We start from the raw sequence: 18,925 nt of genomic DNA, 5'->3' as shown, positions 1-18,925 counted from the left end.
GACAGCGAAAGTTGTTTTCTTTTAAAGCTCCAGGCTCTCTTTGACTTGAGGTTTTGTGTTGAAAAGTCTGCGGTGATTCTGATGGGCTTTCCTTTGCATGAAATTTGTTTCTTTTCTATAATGCTGTAGTATTTTACTTATGTTGAGTTTCCAGAACATTGAGTATTATATGTCTAGGTTTTTATTTTTTTTCCTTGTAACTAGTTGGAGTCCTATATGCCTCACTTATCTGTATGTCAAGTTCTTTTGCTCTGTTTGGGAAGTTTTCTATCATTAATTCTGTGAACAGTTTTTTAAAATGTAATTTGTGCTTTCTCCTGCTTTTTCATGGGCTCCTATCAATCTTATATTATTTTTCTTTGCATCATCCAGGAGTTGTTGGATTGATTTTTCATGGTCCCTTACTATTTTTAACAGATCTCTCCTTTCATGGTCACTGACCACCATCCTGTCTTCTATATCTGATATTCTGTCTTCAGATTGGGTTAGTCTGCTATTATACTTTCAATAGATTTTTTTAATCTCCTGGATATCAGTTTGAATGTTTTTCATAGATTCTACTTCTTTCTTATGTTGGGCATTCATGGTTTCCATTTCTTTCCTATGCTGATCATTCATGGCTTCCATCATGGCCCTGAATTCATCTATTTTCTTTTTATCTGTTTCTCTTCTAGAGTTTCTAATCATATCTTTTATTCTGCTCATTATCTCTGTAGTTATCTGGGAAATTATTCTTGTTTTGAATATTTCTAGAGCCTCATACACCTCTTTTTTCAATTTCCTGTTCTAACAGTCAGGTTGCCCAGGTAGTTGATTATCAGATGTTTCCATCTTATTTCTCCCAGAACTTGCTTTTGGTAAGCTGGAAGACTGTGTCTTGTTTAGATGTCTTTTCATTTCTATTATTGTTGTTGGTTTAGTCCTTGGGTTAATTCTTGAGTTGATACTTTCACATCTCTTATTGTAAGTACCTTTGTTGCTTGTATTTAGAACCTTTAAAGAATGATTGCTTCTCAGAGGTGTCTTCCAGATATAGCTGGTCTTTATAATTTTTTTATACTTAGCATATATTGCTGTGATATAAAACACACCCTTGGGGCTGGGGATTTAGCTCAGTGGTTCTGCCACCTGCCTTGCAAGCACAAGGACCTGAGTTCAATCCTCAGTACCAAAAAATTAAAAAAAAAAAAACCACACCCTTATATTTTGGAAATTCATTGACACTCATAGGTATGGAGAATGAGACTGCTTATTAAACTCAAGAATGACTGGAAAAGCCACAGAATCTCCTTGTGTACAATCAGGGTTGGGGAGGGAGAGCCAGTCAGACAGATCTAAAATAGTGCAGTTGGAAAAATAAAATTGTTTTTTGATTTTACGCAACAAGGTCCAGTTTATCCTACAACCAGACTGTTATAAAGTGGAGAGAATCCCCCCTCCAATAAAATGGAGACATAAATATGCAAAGCAAATGAATGACTGAGACGTGGTTCTCATCCTGTATTAATCTCTCTTTTGCGTAGGTAATGGAGTCAAAAGGATACACTTGGGGGTAAAGATAAACTTCAGGAAAGATCAATAAACTATTCTTGATTGAGAATTGGCCTATCTTATGATTATGAAGGTACCAAACGGTCATTATACAAACTAAAAAAAAAAAATCAAGAATAAGAGCAAAACAACAACAAAACCCCCAACAAAATAAAAACTAAATAGAAAAATCACCCACAATTCTACTGACAACATGCAGTGTATTAACTTTTAGTATAACTTAACTATCTAGGTCTATCTGGGTGTATAAATATTGCCAAGGTTATTAGGTATAGATAGCTTTATTCCCAGATAGTATTAGTCATTGTATGTCATCTATTTTCCAACAATGTAAAGTTTTTCATAAATATCTTCTTTTTTTTAAATTTTGCGACAGGATATCACTTAAGTTTTCTAGGTTGGACTTGAACTTAACAATCCTCTTGTTTCAGCCTTCCAAGTAGCTGGGATTACAGGTGTGTGCCACTGTGCCAGTATTAAACATCAATTCTGACAGCTAAGTGTTACTCTTCTATCTGGATGTGTCATATTATTTCCTTTAATGATTTTCCAATTGTTCATTTTGAGTTATTTTAAATTGACAGCACAATTGAGTTAATACTTCAATTATAAATGTTTTATTATAAACTTCTAATTTTTCTTTAAAAGAGCTGACAATTTAATTAGAGGAAGCAACATGTACAGTGTTCATAATAAAAGTTAATTTAACAATAAAGATGTTCCTAGGGGCTGGAGATTTAGCTCAGTGGTTCCACTGCCTGCCTTGCAAGCACAAGGACCCAAGTTTAATCCCCGGTACCAAAAAAAAAAAAAAAAAAAAAAAAAAAAATGTTTCTTCTTCCCATTGAAGTGCTTAAAAAAAAAAAAACCCTCTAGTAATCCTGATGGAGTTAAATTATTTCAGATTTAAACATTTTTCAAGCCTAGCCAGATGTGGTGGCACATGCCTGTAATCCCAGCACTCGGGAGGCTGAGGCAGGAGGATCACTGTGAGTTCGAGACCAGCCTGAACTACATAGTGAGACCCTGCCTCAAAAAACACAAAAAAATTTTTTTCAAGCCTAAAAGTGCACATACAAACTCTATCTCTACACACATTCTATCAAAAAATATTTGTAATTTATCTGTTTATATAGTTCATCTATTGGTAAAGATGAGTTTAGTGTTAGGCCAAACACAGGAGCATAAACTAAGAGGTTGAGGTTTGGGGATGCAAGACAAAAATGCATAGGGATCAATGAGGTGTTTTGATGTTATTCCTTATCTATGAGATTCTCCTGGCTCTGAGGTCTTTTTGGATTCTGAATTCAATCTAAATTGGTCTGAAAATCAAATTAACTCTAAGTTTTTCAGGGTCATATGAGGCCATTCTTTTATCAAGAGAATCTAAAACATGGGATGTGGAAGCCTGCCTCCAAGATGGTCTCCACTGATCATACCTTGTGGTGCTAAGCCTTTGTATGGCCCCTGCCACAGCGACTTAGCACTGATTCTACAGGATCAGTACAGAATGATGGAAGTGATAGGATGTGACTCTGAGACTAGGACATAAAAAGCAAAGTGGCTTCTGCCTGGCTGTCTTGGATGCTTACTTTGCAGGGAGTCAGCACCAGATGGGAGATAGGTTTGTCCATTGGAAGAAGTGTGGACCCTACCCAACAGTCAACACTAGACGGTGGTGAAACATGGGAAGACAAGCATCATGAAAACAGAGCTATTTTGCCAGGCATGATGCTATATGCCTGTAAAGCCAGCAACTGGGAGGCTGAAGCAGGAAAATACTGAGTTAAAGGCCTAGACTGGATAGTGAAACACTGTCTCAGAAAAATAAAAAAAAAAATAGACCCCCAAAAACTTAAAAAAAAGGATCACTTTATACCATATATTTTTTTTTTCTTAGAACGAATGCTAACATATATTCTTTGTAGAAAATAAAGAGAATCAGAATCATTTGGATATAGCTTTCTATTTTCTAAGAATTTTTTTCTGGTTTCATTTTTTTTTTTTAGCCATGCCTAGTGCATTTATATGGCCAGTTTTAAATGTCAATGATATGAGACTTTGAGTTTATTCTCAGTTAAGAAAGTTCAAAAGGACAAAAAGATTTCCAACTCAGGGAATTTTCATTTCTCTCAATCTGTAATCTCTTTAGGGACTAAGACAATCAAAGAAAAACCTTGCTATTGTAATGTTATGAAACAAGATTTATTTATAGAGAGAACCTGTGTCGCAGTCATGGTGAGTCACAAGAAACAACAATAATAAGAGCTTCTCTTCTGGAGCCTTACCACATGCCAGACACATTTACCTAGAGAGGTGGGCGCTTTTTGATATTATCTCCATTTTACTGACTGGGGCTCAATGAAGTCAAATAGCTTGAGCAGATCAAACAAGTACTCCTTGGGGAAGCAGGACTTGATGCTATATTATTAACTAGTCATCTTGTCCTTTCCTTCCTCACACACCATGCTGCCTTCCATAGTAATAAGGGCAGTTACTTCATGCCATGTAACCAAGGCAGAAAGGGTATAGGGTGGGAAGTTTTATTTTGGGTTGGCAATTTTATCAGCTTGATGGAGAAAGAAGGCATAAGAGCATGAAATTACAGTGAAAGAGATCATGGGCTCTGAAAACAGGCTACCTGTATATGTCCCAGCCATGCAAGGTGATCTTGGGTGAATTACTTCTCTTAACTTTGATACAATATGGGATAATAATAGCATCTACTTCAAAAAGGTTTTGACAATTGTAAGATGTAATGTATGGAATATACTTTGCTAGTCCAGTGCCTGCATACAGTGAGTGCTCAATACTGAGAGAGCTAACATTGGAAGCTTACTGTCAGTGTTAGCAATTATTATTACTAGGGGCAAGAAATGGTTAGGTGCATACAGTGCTGGGGTAATTCGTAGGGAGGACTGAGAAAAGAGAGATGATCGCGGGATCTGTAAACAGGAAGAAAAAGAGAGGGACCAATGACAGGGTCGATGGGTCGTGTGATCTATTCATTTCACTCAGCTTGGACAGGAACTGGAGATCAGTGCAGAAACAATGAAGCAGGATCATGACTGCACTACAGGAACTGAATTCTGTGGCATCTTTAAGAGGCGGGGCTCATGGGGCTGGCAGAGGAGAGTATATTCTCCAAAATGATCACTACCAACTGCCCAACTTGGATAAACGTGGCTGCCCAGAGAAAAAAAGCAGTGCCATTTGGCTGGCGAGAGGAAACTGCTCAGATTACCATGTTCCCACTGACTCACCTGAGGCCTGCCAAGAACTCCATGACAGCATTGTAATTGCCCATGTTCCAGCAGCACTTGGCCACATGCACCAAATATGAGAAGACTTCTCGTTTTTCCTCCATGGATCCTGCCGTGAGGATCAGCCATGTTACCCAGGAGCTCACCTGGAAGACACAGAAGGGGCATTGGCTGAATCTGTGTTGGGAGATGGATAAACACTTTTTCATAAGAAAACTTAAAAAAAAAATTATTTAGTATCAGGATAGGAAGGACTAGGCTAAAAGATGTGAAGTGAAATCCTAGATCTGTCATTGGTTTGATGAGTGAATGTGCACGGGTCATTAATTTCTCTGCCTCTTCATCCTCGCCTTTACTGAAAAGGGAAACTCATAAGATCCTTCTTGATTTACACAATTCCATGAGACTTTTAAGAAAACAAAACCTAAGAATAATTTTTTTAAAATGGCGATTTTTATTTTTTATCATCATTGAGTTTATTGGTACTTTTTAGGTATACAATACAGTTACATTCATCATGGGGCTCTTCTACTTTTACAAGAATAATTTTGATGGAAATGTATTTGACTAATGGACATCAAGATTAGATGCATTCAGTATACCAGCTCATGTATTACAGACATTTATCAATCAGTAAAATATATACTATCAAAAATATAAAACAATTTTTGAACATTTTTAACACAAATATTATCTATTATGCTTTTCAAATGCCAAACTAATGAGAACAAATATTTATACCGCACTTACCATGTACTAGGGAGTATTCTAAGCACATTGCCTAGATTACTTCATTTATGTCTCACAACAATCCTAAGAGTGAATCTTAAGAGTGAGGGGCTAACAATATCCTCAGAGACATGCTTAAGGTCACCAACCATTAGGTGGCAAAAGCTGGATTTGGACTTAGGGTGTCTAATCTGGAAATTGCACTATTAACCTCTAACTAAGGCCAATGTATATACACAAGTTTTAATGTTCCGCAGCTCTTAGATAAATTTATTCAAGTGTGATTCGTGTTTTCCCTTACATGGGCTAGAGTACAATATTTAATGATAATATCTACACATCTTCTTTATGATGTGCAGCTTTGATATTCATCTTAATCCCTGCTTAAGCTCTAAAATTATTTTGCTGCTGTCCATACTTTGACATTTGGGCACTTGTGTCCATTTGAGTTACTTTGATCTATCTTGACTAACATCTCAGTTGGTGAGCTTGGTCACCAATAGAACAAAGCCTTAGTTTTAACCCTACATGGCCCCATTGGCTACAGCTGGGTCAGAAGCAGTGCTGAAATATGAAGAGTCATACTTCCTAAGCCCGTGTGAGAGAGAAGTATGAACAGATTTCATGGTGGCCCAGACAAGTGCAAGAAATGAGAGTTCAAGGTCAAGGGTATACCGTTCACAAGTCAAAAATATGGTAAGAATTAATGACATTTAGTACCGGCAGCAACTGCACAAGGTAGCTCAATCCCATTTTTCCAGATCAACAATCTATGGTCAGAAATGACTTTGTGAGGTCACAGTTCTTCTTTCTTTCTTAGCTTTTTTGAGACAGGGTCTCGTTGTGTAGTCCAGGCTAGCCTTGAAATATACAGGCTAGGCTGACCTCAAACTCATGGCCATCCTCCTGCCTCAGCCTCACAGGTTGCTGGGATTAGAGATGTGCGCCACCACACCCAGAACTGTGAGGTCAGCTCTTGTTGATGTCAAAACTAGGAATTCCAGTTTAGTGTTCTCTCTTTTATCTAATGAAAAGTGAGTTTCTTTATAGATGAACCTGTGGAAGTCTTCCTAAGCACTCAATCTGGACCTGGGCATTTGAAGTCAAAGCTGGAATAAAAGGGGATACCAAAAATAGCATCTAAAATTACTTTAAAATGAAAATAAAATAGAACAAACAAAAAAACAGAAAGCAAAGGATTTATATTCAGTCCATATTTCCTGTCCCTATACAAAAACAAATGGGGAATTAGTAGGAGGTGGGAATTTTAGTGATAAAAACAGGGCTAAAATCTGGTACTAGCCAGGAGCACTGGAGTAATTACCTTCCTCTTTTCTTTCAAAAATAGCAGAAGTAAAACCTGTTGGGCCACCTGCCACCCTGAGCCTGGTCACAAGCCCAGGAAGTTCCCGTGTGCCCCTCTGCTCTCTGCCTGCTGTGGATGAAGCTGGCTTTCGGGCAACATCAGAATAGGTCTGGAATCAGACCTCTAGAACAAGCCCTGTTCAGATCATCCCAGTATGGGATTACGGGAGCTAACTTGTCTCTAGCAGTTTATGAGCAATCCCTTGCTCCGTCTTTATGCCTTGTTCACTCACCGGTTAAAACCCTAGCTCTGTTACACCAAAAAGTTATTTTGTCAGCAGAAGCTGCCCACGTGGTGCTGCTGTCCAATTCTTTCTTTAATCTGATTTACATTTCTTTCTTTCTTTCCTTTTTTTTGGTATTGGGATTGAACTCAGGACCTTGTGCTTGCAAGGCAGGTGGCAACACCACTGAGCTAAATCCCCAGCCTCTGATTTACTTTTTTTTTTTTTTTTTTTTTTGAGGCAGGGTCTCACTATGTAGTTGAGACTGACCTGGAACTCACTATGTAGCCCAGGCTGGTCTTGAATTCACAGTGATCCTCCTGCCTTAGCTGGGATTACAGGCATGTGCCACCATGCCCGGCTTTGATTTACTTTTGATAACCTCTAAGCTACAATGGGAAGTCATTAACAAACACTTAGAATCATAACACTGTCGACTCTCAGAGTTGGAAATTCAAAACCTTTCTCCTTACAAATAAAAATGAGATCCTGGAAAGCTAAACTGATTCCTCAAAGTCATCCAATTCATTAGAACTTGAGGCCTTTGGCTATATTCTTCCCATAGTGTTAGCTCTTTTTCTGTTGAAATTCATGGCAATTAAGGGTCTCCAGAAAATTACAGTTCCTTAAGGCTATTGTCCCACCTTGTAGTGACTAAAAATGGTTAATTCTCCACCCCTGGAGGGCCTGCTTCACAGACCAAGCACAGAACACCACTAGATTTGTGCCTCAATCTTGATCATGCATCCAGATTTATTTCCTATCAGTCAAATCATTTTCCATACACTTTCCCACAATGCTAGGGAAAAAATAGCCATACTGTATTTCACATGGAAACCTAATTTAAACCAACTGTTCCATCACTGTGTGTGAGTCCCCAGGGCCTCTTGTCTTGGAGATTATGTAAGCACTGTTATCATAAACACACACACACACACACACACAGGCACACATACACCACATCTGCACATCTGCTTACAAACTTCAGGGATAATTCTTATCATGACCTAATGTAGTCATTTTATAGGCATTAAGTAGTGAGAATGTCATCAATCTAACAAAATAAATGAAAGACGAGATAAAAAAGATCCAGTGAAAAATGTCAAAATGCCGCCCAAAGCATAAATGGTGGACATATTTACTAGTGGAAAATGAGATGTGTTGCCAATTCAGAAGGACTTTCAGGACATGGAGGTCACAAAGAAAAACATAAATTGCATAAAGTACGGTTTTGGTTTAGGTTTAAAATGTTCCCCCAAAGTCCCAAGTATTTAGAGGTAGAGCTGTTGGAAGCTAATTGGATAATAGGGGTGTGACACTCATCAGTATATTAATCCATTGTTGAATTAGTAGCTGAGTGTGCTGTTAGGAGGCGGGGCCTAATTGGAGGTGAGTCACTGGTGGCATAACCTGGAAGAGTGTATTCTTATCTTCGGTTCCTCCTTTCTCTCTCTGCTTCCTGGCTGCCGTGAGTCAGGCAGTTTTCTTCCATCATACACTTCTAGTGCACTGTTTCTGCCTTGAAGCTACCCAACCATGGACTAATCCTCTGAAACATGGGCTAAAATAGATATCTTTTCCTTCAAGTGTCTGATATTTTGGCCCAGTATTGGGAAAGTGACTAATACAGAAAACTTCATGTTGTGGCAGTGACTATACCTAATCATGTGGTTCAGAAACCCCCAGAACTTCTTTGCAGGAGAAGTTTGGAAAGGTTTGAAGGAGTGTGCTAGAGAAGACCCAGACTGCTATGAGTAGAGCTTGACGGGTGATTATGATTGGAGCTCAGAAGACCAGGATGCTGATAGGAATGCAAATGGTAGAAGACAACTCTTGAGGCTTCAGATGGGAAGAACAAAAATTCTATTGAAAACTGTACTAAAGGCCTTGCTTTATTCTGGAAAATAATCTGTCTATATTTTGTCCATATCCTAAAACTTTGTGTGAGGCTGAATTTAAAGGTATTGGACTAACTGACCTGGTGGAGAAGATTTCAAGGTAGCCCCGTGTTCAGTCTATGGCATTGGTATGGGTAGCTGCTTTTAGCCAGATTTATGGTAAGAAGTAGGAACAAAAAATAGAGCTGAAAGATTTTTTAAAAATTGCTTTCATCAGAAAAGAAGTGTGTGCACCAAGTGGAATCATGGAGAACATTGTTGCTGAAAAGAATAGCATTAAAAAGAAGCCAAGTACTTAGCATCAGGATAACAGGACAGATGTATTGAAAGCATCTCAAGAATTGGTCAAACCTATTCTCCATAGGTTCAAGGGCATGAAAGGGTAAACTTTTTGTAAAGACTTTGCTTTGGGAAGAGAGCCCTGTTTATTCAGGGATGCCTAGGGAAGAATTTCTGAGTTCAGCCATCCAGACACTCAGAGGCCACTGCAGCCGTGGTCCAAGGGTGTCTAGTTACTGCTTGAGCTGGTGGCAGATTGTAGCATCATCCACAGGGTGCTGATTTTTCAGGTATGAAGAATATAAGAGTATGAGGTCACAGAGGGTTCTACTCAGATTTCAGAAGGCCTGGGACGCCAGGCAAAAATATGTGGCAGGGTCACGGTTCCTGACAGGAGCCTCTGAGAGGGTGTGAGAGTGAAGCCAAAGGTGCAGTGGAGACCCAAAGAAGTTGGAAATGCCAGAGATGTTGAATGCCTGCTAAGGAAAACCACAGGCAGTAAGCAGAGCCAGCCCAGGAGAGGCCACATGGAGTGCAACTATCAAGGCCTTGGGAGGGGCTGTCCAATTCCTTTAAGTTCATATCTCACCACAATCTGTCCTAGGTATCGAACATGGAGCTCAAAGATTTAGGGTTTTGGACTTTGTTTCTGTCTTGCTTAAATATATCCCTACTTCCCTGTTTCTTCCTTTTGGAATGGGAATGTTTTCACTGTGCCATTATATATTGAAAGTATTTAAATTACAAAAATTTATAGTAGCTCACAGCTAATAGTTTGCCTTGAGTTTTAGAAGAAACTTTGGAATGAATTTTTCAGCAATGTTGGAACTGTTAAGACTTTAGCAACACTTAGAGATTAACTAAATGCATTTTGCATAAGGAGATGGACACATGAGCCCTTTGGAGGCCCGAGGCAGTGTTATGGTTTAGATCTAAAATGTCCTCCCAAAGTCTCCTGTATTCAGAGCTTTTGGAAGGCAACTGGATCATGGGGTATATACTCCTCAGTGGATTAACAGGTTCCCATGATCTTGAACCACTGATGGGAGTACATGCATGACTGTCCCATTGGGTAGCTGTACAGATGGATTTAATAACTTTTATCAGTCTTTTTGCTAATAAGATTAATAAAAAGGTGACTGATAGGAGAGTCATCCATGTACCACCAGTGGTTCAGGCCTCTGCTAGCAAAACATACATAATGAATGTGTTACTATATTGATGAGTTTGTGGCAGAATGTGCTGGTAGGAAGTGGGGTCTATTGGAGATGGGTCACTGGGGGTATGACCTGGAAGGATTTATTTTTGTCATAATTGTTTTTCTTTTCTCTCTGCTTCCTGGCTGTAATGTATTCAGCAAATTTCCCTCACTACGCCCTCCCACCATGCCATTTCTGCCTTGTAACCAACCAACCATGGACTAAGCCTCTGAAACAAGAGCCAAAATAAACATCTCCTCTTTTAAGATATTAAGTGTGGGGTATTTTGTCTCAGTGAAGGAAGAGTAACTAATATAAGTATTATGGCTCTAACATAGGGAATGGCCACAGAGTAGAAATATATTAACAGTGGCAGATTGTTAACTGTGTATTATTTTGCTTAATTTCAGTGGGCAGCACAAAACAAAGACAGAATCCAGCTCCTAGCCTAATTCTTTAAGAGCTTCCTGCTCAAAGCTGGTTTACCTTAGTGATTCTAACTCAGACCACACCATGATGCCTCTATAATTGTCCTTCTCCAAGTATACTCTTTCTTTTGCCCCTTTCAGTACTCTTAGACGTAGCCAAACTGAAGATCTTTCTCTCTCTCTTCTCATATCAAATATCTTACTGGCACAACTCTACCTAATTAGGGAGGAATATTCTTTTATTAAAGTGACCTTTTCCTGGTCCACTATGTTTTGCCTGTGTTCTCTGTAAAGCTGAATCATTGTCTTGGCCCATGAGGTCCCTGTCCATTCTCCAACCCTGCTTATCTCTCCCCATCCCAGTTACTTTTCCAGAGGTAAATGAAGCTTTTTCTTTTTCTTTCCTTGGTACTGGGGATCAAACTCGGGTCCTTGTGCTTGTGAAGCAGGCAGCAGAATCACTGAGCTAAATCCCTGGTCCCCAAGCTTTTTCTTGTCCCAGAGGTTTTTGTGCTGTTGCTCTTTCTATGGGAGGCCCCCTCCCCATACCCAGCTAGTTATTAAGCTCATGTCCACTCATCTTTTAAGCAGAATTACATTAGACTCACAATTAGGGTCCCATTGTTGGGCCCCATGGCTCAGAAGAGCCTTTACTGACTCTCCCCCAGCTGTTCCCCTATCCACAGTGAGAAGTCTATGGGGAAAGTACACGTGATTGCCCACAGTATGTGCATCTACTTCTAGATTATTCATTATAGTACCAGGCCTTTCAAGTCACCTGATCAAAAAGCCCCAAGCCCACTTTCAGGCCTACAAGGGTCTTCTACTTGGATCTATCCTGAGGGTAGATCATAGTCTATAGAGGGGCTGGGGATTTAGCTCAGTGGAGGTGTGCCTGCCTTGCAAGAGCAAGATCCTGAGTTCAATCCTTGGTACTAGACAGAAAAAAAAAAAGAGGCTGTGTATAACTGTGGTATATGGAAAGAGTTTGAAATTGAGATATGAGATGTCCACACAGTGTTACACAGGGTAGGATGGAAAGACATACAGGGCAGGCCAATAGGCTGGTGCCTCCTTTGTACTTGTGACCTGGCTTCCGCAATTAAGAGGTAAGGCTGCTTTCTGGAACCTGATGAAAACATCATTTTCTCAAGGAGAAGCTCTTGCCTCTTTCCTGGACTATATCTACCTACTGTGCATCCTACAGTGCCTTGACATCAGTAAAATTTGGTGGTGTGCTCTCACAAAGGTGTTCACTGGGCTTGCTGTGTTCCACAGGTAAGTAGTAGTATCAGGGACCAGCCAAGCTCTACCCTCTGTAAGTAAGTCTTAATGAGATTTAGCAAATGAGTGAGTGAATGCGTGAATGAATGAATGTTGCATACTTTCTCCAGGAAACTTTTTTGATAGTTTACCTGGCACCTTACACTCAACTTCTTTCTGTTTCCTCTTTGACTTAAAGACCCTGAGTCCAAAGTTATGTCTGCACTTGGATTCTCACCATGGCTTTGGTGTGCAGCTGTTATATTTTTGTCATATTTGTGTGTCTGACTCTTTCACATAGGTCTGTTCTATCTCCCCCAACAACTGCCTAAGTTCTCAAGGAGAGAGATCATCTTTCCCACATTCCAGTGTGGAGATGCTTGGTGCCTCTGGCCAACGGGCAGGCCATCTAGTGTCCCAGGAGGATTTGGGCAGGGAGGATTCTCAGCCTTCAAGTGCTCAAGAATTATATTTGGGAAAGAGTCTGAACAGTTCCTAATCTTATTCCCAGGTCCAGAAAAAGGAGACACATGACTTCCTGGCAAAAGCTTTTAGAAAATGCTGAGCACAAATTTTCATAGAGAGATGATTCTTCCTTGTGGATGTCTGATGATGCTAACTGGAAAGGTTGAGCTATAATAGTGGAACCTCCAGAATACAATGAATGTGCAGACAAAGCTACTCTCAGGTAGCTTACCTGCAGTGTACAATCATACTTGCCCTCTATGGAATATGACAACCCTTGAACTAGAGCATGCAGGCACACACACAAATTCAACACACATACATCCCCGTCTGGGTAGTGCTACTGAAGTTCACATTACAATCATTGGTTGTGGTGAAGTGTTTATTAAATATAGTTCCTAAGGCCTTATTCATATCTAAGAAATTGGACTCCCAAAGGTCCAGAAATCTAAACTTTCAGATAAGATCTCTGGTGATTCTTAACTGCACTGAAGTTTGAGAAACAGCCCAGGGGCTCAGTGTCCTTTCTCTGTGCCCTGGGGCCTCCAGTCAGAGCTCAAGCATCACTTCTGTGGTACCAGTATAACACTATAAATCAATTGTTGTGGCTTTACTGTGTTCACTGTACCCAACTCTGCAACTGTAACCCATTGGGAATTAGAAAAGGAAGCAGAGGGAGACAGAGTAGTGTAGTAGCAAAGAATATGGACATTGGAATTGGGCAGAATTGTACTTGACTCCCAGTTCTACTGTTTCCTTGTGCAAGTTCCTAAAGCAAGCCATCTAAGGATGCTGAGCTTCAATTCTCTTTTCAGGAAAGTGGGAATAATAGTCACCTCCTAAAATTATTATAAGGGTGAAACCAGAGATTATATCTAATGATCTTGACACAATGTGTGTAAAGGCTCAATGAATGTTTACTACACTACTACTAATCTTGTCACCTAACTGGTAGAGCTGCCGAGTTCTGGGTACAGAACACAGAAACCCAGAAGACAGCAATCTCAAAGTCTTACTTCCTAACCAAGACAAGGCTAGTAGAAAGCCTGTGAATACCCCAAGCACTGTCCTTTTCTAACAGAAGGATAACTTATATGGTACACCTTCTCTTAACTCCTCATTAGTAACAAGATGTCATTTAAAAATGTAATTGCCATCTACCTATCTATTACCTACCTCCCTATCTATGAGGTTTAATTGGAAAATACGATGAATGTTTAAATTTAAAAAATTGTTACAGTAAAAGACACATTGCCATTAAACCTTCTCAAAATACTCCCCTCACTTTGAACACATTTACCCCATCATTCTTGCTATTGTCTGAAGCAGTTTTGTAAGTATTCTTTCATGAGTTCTTTAGTTGTGTTGTGGGTGCCTTGATTTCCTGAATCAATTCAAATGTTTCTCTCTCATAGTTATTTTGACTTAGAGGGAGAGACAGAGTCACTTAGGGCCAGATCTAGTAAATAAGATGGATGAGGACACAACATGTTTTTACAAGCCTGCATTTCTGTTGGATGGCACTCAGCAGCAGCATTGATCATGCGTGCGTGCGTGCGTGTGTGTGTGTGTGTGTGTGTGTTTTGTACCAGGGATCAAACTTGGGACTTTGTGCTTGTGAGGCAGGCAGTGGAACCACTGAGCTAAATCCACGGCCCTGATCACATTTTTGATCATACCTTGTAAAGACATTCCCAAAAGAGGACTTCCAGAACGACTTCAGAAAGTGGGATGTGTTCAAAATAAAGAGGAGTATTTTGAGTGAGATCAATGGCAATGTGTCTTTTACTGTAATAAATTGTAAAAATTTAAGCATACTATATATCTGACATTATGTATATATAGTACCTTGTCTCAGATCAATTTCCTCCCAGCTCTAAGCTCCTTATCGGCAGAAGTCATGCGAGGTCTGAGTCCTGGGGATACAGGGGGTAGGATGTTGCCCACACCCAGACATTCTCCCAACATGCAGAGGGTGTAGAGTCTCTTCTTTTGAGCTCTTTGATCTGATGAGGATTCCACTGAGGACCCTTTGCTTAAGTGGGACACAGAGGGAAAGAGGGAGCCACACAAGCCTGAAACTCAGATTAAACCCTCCCCCTTTACCCAAAATTATTATTATAGTTGCCCTCAGAACAAACTTGAAATCTCTGTTTTGGCCTTCAGGTTTGGCACCATCTAATCTAAATGTACATTTCCAGTATTTTTACCATTTTTGATCAGTTATTCATGAGACATTCCAGTTCTACTACATGTATCTCTTTCTATTTTCTGCCTGTTCCTATGTGTATGTCACTTTTCAACCTGCTGACTTGTGAATAAATAGGAAATTTTGTTTGTATATTTGTTTTGTTTTGGCTATCCTACAGCTTCTCACTCATCTATACAGATTACATGGGGATGACCATACTCCTGCCTTAGACCTGGCTTCAGTGATTTGTTCAAAGTTTAGTGCATGAGCCAAGCCAGACAAACTAAGCCTTCCTTGAATCTTTTGCTAAACTATCAGGAAAACACAATTTTTTTTGTTGGAATCCTAAACTATAAAGACGTGAACTTGGAGCTTTCAACACTTGTCTGTTACAGTATCAGGAAAGTCTGTCTGGGAATGAAATAAACACAAAAGAAAGATGGATTCATAAGGACATTGGTCTGATTCCTACATACAGCCATGCCTGAAACACTCTGATGACCTCCATATACACAAAACAATTTCTTTTTTCATTTGAGCAGGTTTGAGTTGAGTTGCTGTTAACTTGTAATTAAAACACAAAGGCTTGACAAATATATCTTGTCTTGAGATCATCTTCCCTTTTCTAATACTTACTGAGTATCCTACTATGTACATGAACCATCTTGAGCACTAGGCAACAAGACTACGACACTGAGCCACGTGGGAGAAAATCACATAAAACAAGTGACAGGATGGTTGATACTATGATTGGATAAGTGCAAGATCAAATTATCCACTTATATGCTGCATCTCTGAAATTCTGGTCTTTCTACCACCACTCCTTGGTCCCAGTTGCCCTCCAAATGCTTAATTTATAGCTCTGTTGTAGTACTTATTATTTCCACAGTTACTGCATGCGTGCAAACTTGCTGGGAACTACGCTCAGCATGGAGGCAGGAATAGTTACAGCACATATAAGAACATATTTTTACCTTTTCTACATTCTTAACTTCTTGAGGGGAGAGAGCATACTATTCTGCTCACTTTAATGTCTGCAGAATTTCTTGCTCATACCTAGCAAAAGATAGTGGTTTATTCCAAAATTCTTCAATTAGTAATTCCTTAAATAATCAGAAATTAGGTTCTAAATTCATTAGGGCTCTTTGCTGTTTTAAAATCAATCAAGGAAAATATTTTGACTGAGCTATGCATTTACTATTTCTAGTTAAACTGAGTTGGGAGACTCGCCAGCAGCTGTAAAAATGTGTTAACTTTTACCATGCTCAATTGAATTGAATGGATGTTTTTTTCTGAAGCCAATTATGAAACAGCATTTAAAAGTAAGGCTCATCTCAAGCATTCTCTCCTTTTGTAAAAGTATTTGTTCATAGCCTCAGAATATAATGCTGATTATCTTATCCCCTTTCCATATGATGGGATTAAAACCCACAACTAACAGTTTACACAAAAAGTTTTGATATAAGAGAACTCTAGCTCCAAGTTATCCTGATTTAACTGCAGGGTCACTTATGAATCATTTTTTCCTTCTTTGTTTGATCTTCTTTTTGGTGCTGGGATTTGACTCAAGCCCACATGCATGCTAAGCACATGCTCTACCACAGAAATAAATTCCAAACCCTCTTTGTATGATTGTAATAAGCATAATTATAATAATGAGCCAGATTAAAATCCTGTGCTTTTAAACTACCAGGTTCTACTACTTTCCATTTTCTCTTAGGAGGATTACACCCAAGAGTGAATTTGTTGCATCTTTAAGCCCTGCACAGCCACCCTGATCTACTGTGCAAAGAAATGACACTTAGCAAACACCATGGGAAGCTCAGGTGTAAGAAATGAGAGATGCAGCTGAGTCAGATCCCCTGTAGCAATGGAATGTAGCCTTGGCACCTGTTGGCTGTTAACTAACATCCCTATTCTGTCATACTTTGGCTGCAGAATAGGACATGTCCTCTTCTCTCCACTCACTGGGAAAGTCTGGCATATATGTATGTATTCAGCAAATCTCTACTCTCAGGGAGCTCACATTCTAGCAGGCACTGTTGTGGGCACTGGGGCAGGACGTGAGCAAGGCAAAGGGGTCCTGCCCTCCCCGGAGGTGGTGACATCTTCACTGCCTGGTATAACCTGTCCCTTTTCAGCTGGGATCTGCCTCCTAGAGGGCCTCTTCTTCTCCTCTCCCACTGGGGTATCTTGAGAAGGCCCAGTGAGGATGAGTCCATCATGGCTGACTTTGACATTTTTTATATCAGTGAAATAATAATGCTATCAAATGCTCAAGAGGGTCAACTTAATAGACTGTGTTTTAAGTATTTAACAACCATTAAGTCATTTAATCCTACAATAACCCAGTTAGGTATACGTCATTACCATATATATCTCATGTGTTTCCCAGCACAGGGTCTGGATTGAGTGGTAGATGATCAACAACCTCTTTTTTGAGTTATGCATAAAACACAGCTGCCAACTCCCTATTAGCTCCACTCTTCTCAGAAGACAAACCAATCACCTGAATTCCTCAGGGGATCTGAAAGCTGTATGGGAAGCATCACAATCACCTGTCAGCTTGCTTTCCTCTCCAGAGGCTCAGAATATTGGTGCTCAGAAAGAATACCCAGGCATTCATGATGCAGAAGGCCTATAGGTAATCTGACCCATACCTGAGAAGATTCCACTCTCCCTGAGACTCCTGGGTACCAAAGAGCGAGGGTAGTGGTGGATTTCTCATTTGCTCTGCTATGGGCTGGGGCCATTCTTAGGCAAACTGAGTGAGTCCTCTGGATGGAGAATCCACTAGCCAGAAGCTATACTGTCTGGGAAAGGGAGATGGGACCTGGAGGAACTTCAGAGGTGGCCTATTAATCATTTGGGACCCCCAAGGCAGGTGGGTACTTGACACAGGAAAGCCAAAGTAAGGCCAAACAGCAAGTCACTAACTTACTTAGCATGAAATACAAGCTTTGCCAATTACAATACAGATGAGAGATGAGAGCAAGGAGCTGGAGACTAATAACCAAACCAACATTCATGATCAAGCAGGAAGAAGAGAATGGGAAGGAAATGAAAACTGTGTGCATGTGTTGGTATATATTCCCCTGAAGATGGATCTGTATGAGGAAACGAAGGCCGTTGGCATCTCACCAAATCAGTTACTTCCTGGCCCTGCTGGACATGGGTAAGTACAGTGGATCATGAGGAAGAAGACAATGAAATCTGTTGCCTGTGCAGTATATGTGTGCAGGATAAAGCTTTACAGGGAATAAATCTGCTGAGATCTAAATCCTATCCTTAACCTCTCTGTTCCATGGGAGGAGGGCATGTGCTTGGGTGTAGGAGTCTGTGTAAAATGATGAAGAACACAGAAAGTCAGGTTCATTTCCCGGTTCTATCTTTCTCTATTTCCATGCCTTCAACAAATTCCTTAACAATCCACAGACTCAATTTCCTTACCTACAAGACAGAAATAATCTGATGTCCTGTATCTAAGGGGTGTGATGACTAATAAAAGGGATAATGTTAAGGCTCTAGGGCTCACAGTTGAGTATATGCTCAATAAATGTCAACTAACACTGATAATTAAAAAATAATAAGCAATTTCTTCAAAATATATCCCTTAAGGAAACAATATTGTTGGCTTTATTCCAGCGCCAGTTTCCCTTCACTGTTTGGTAGAGAGAAACGTCAAGGATGAGAGTCTCTAAATCTTCCTTTTGTTTAAAAAGGGTAGAAGGGCAAGAGTACTGAAGGCAGGAAATGGGCAAGAAAAATGTTTGAAAAGAACCTATTAACAGACATCTAAGGAAAGCTGGCAATAAGCAGCAGGGAGCAGGAGGCAAGGAAAGGGTCTGCCTGAGGGCTGAGAATGTGGGGAAACTTGGATATGGCTGGGTAGGTAAAGCAGTCCTCGAAAAACAGTCCTTTCTCAAACCCGGGGCCTTCATACTGGAAATACTAGGGTTACTAAGTCACAACTACAGCATTTGATAAAGCGGGATTCAATTAAACGACACTGTCCATTTTGACCTCTTTCTTATTTCATAAAAAGGAAGTCATCTTTTTTGGTGAAAGAA

The 18,925-nt window shown here is 39.9% G+C and overlaps 1 protein-coding gene across 1 annotated transcript in view; it reads right to left on the bottom strand.

Annotated features, from left to right (window-relative positions):
* Plce1 (phospholipase C epsilon 1) overlaps positions 1–18,925 on the bottom strand; it is a 226,551-nt gene that overhangs the window by 102,816 nt on the left and 104,810 nt on the right. Inside the window, 1 exon segment of the mRNA XM_033766342.1 lies at positions 4,815–4,960. Coding sequence (XP_033622233.1) covers positions 4,815–4,960 — 146 coding nt within the window.

Source organism: Fukomys damarensis, unplaced genomic scaffold (assembly GCF_012274545.1).
Source record: "Fukomys damarensis isolate Sample0158 unplaced genomic scaffold, DMR_v1.0_HiC HiC_scaffold_20, whole genome shotgun sequence".
NCBI classification, from domain to species: domain Eukaryota; kingdom Metazoa; phylum Chordata; class Mammalia; order Rodentia; family Bathyergidae; genus Fukomys; species Fukomys damarensis.
The sequence above is the reverse complement of the archived record's forward strand: the minus strand, read 5'-3'. Positions and strand labels throughout refer to the sequence as shown.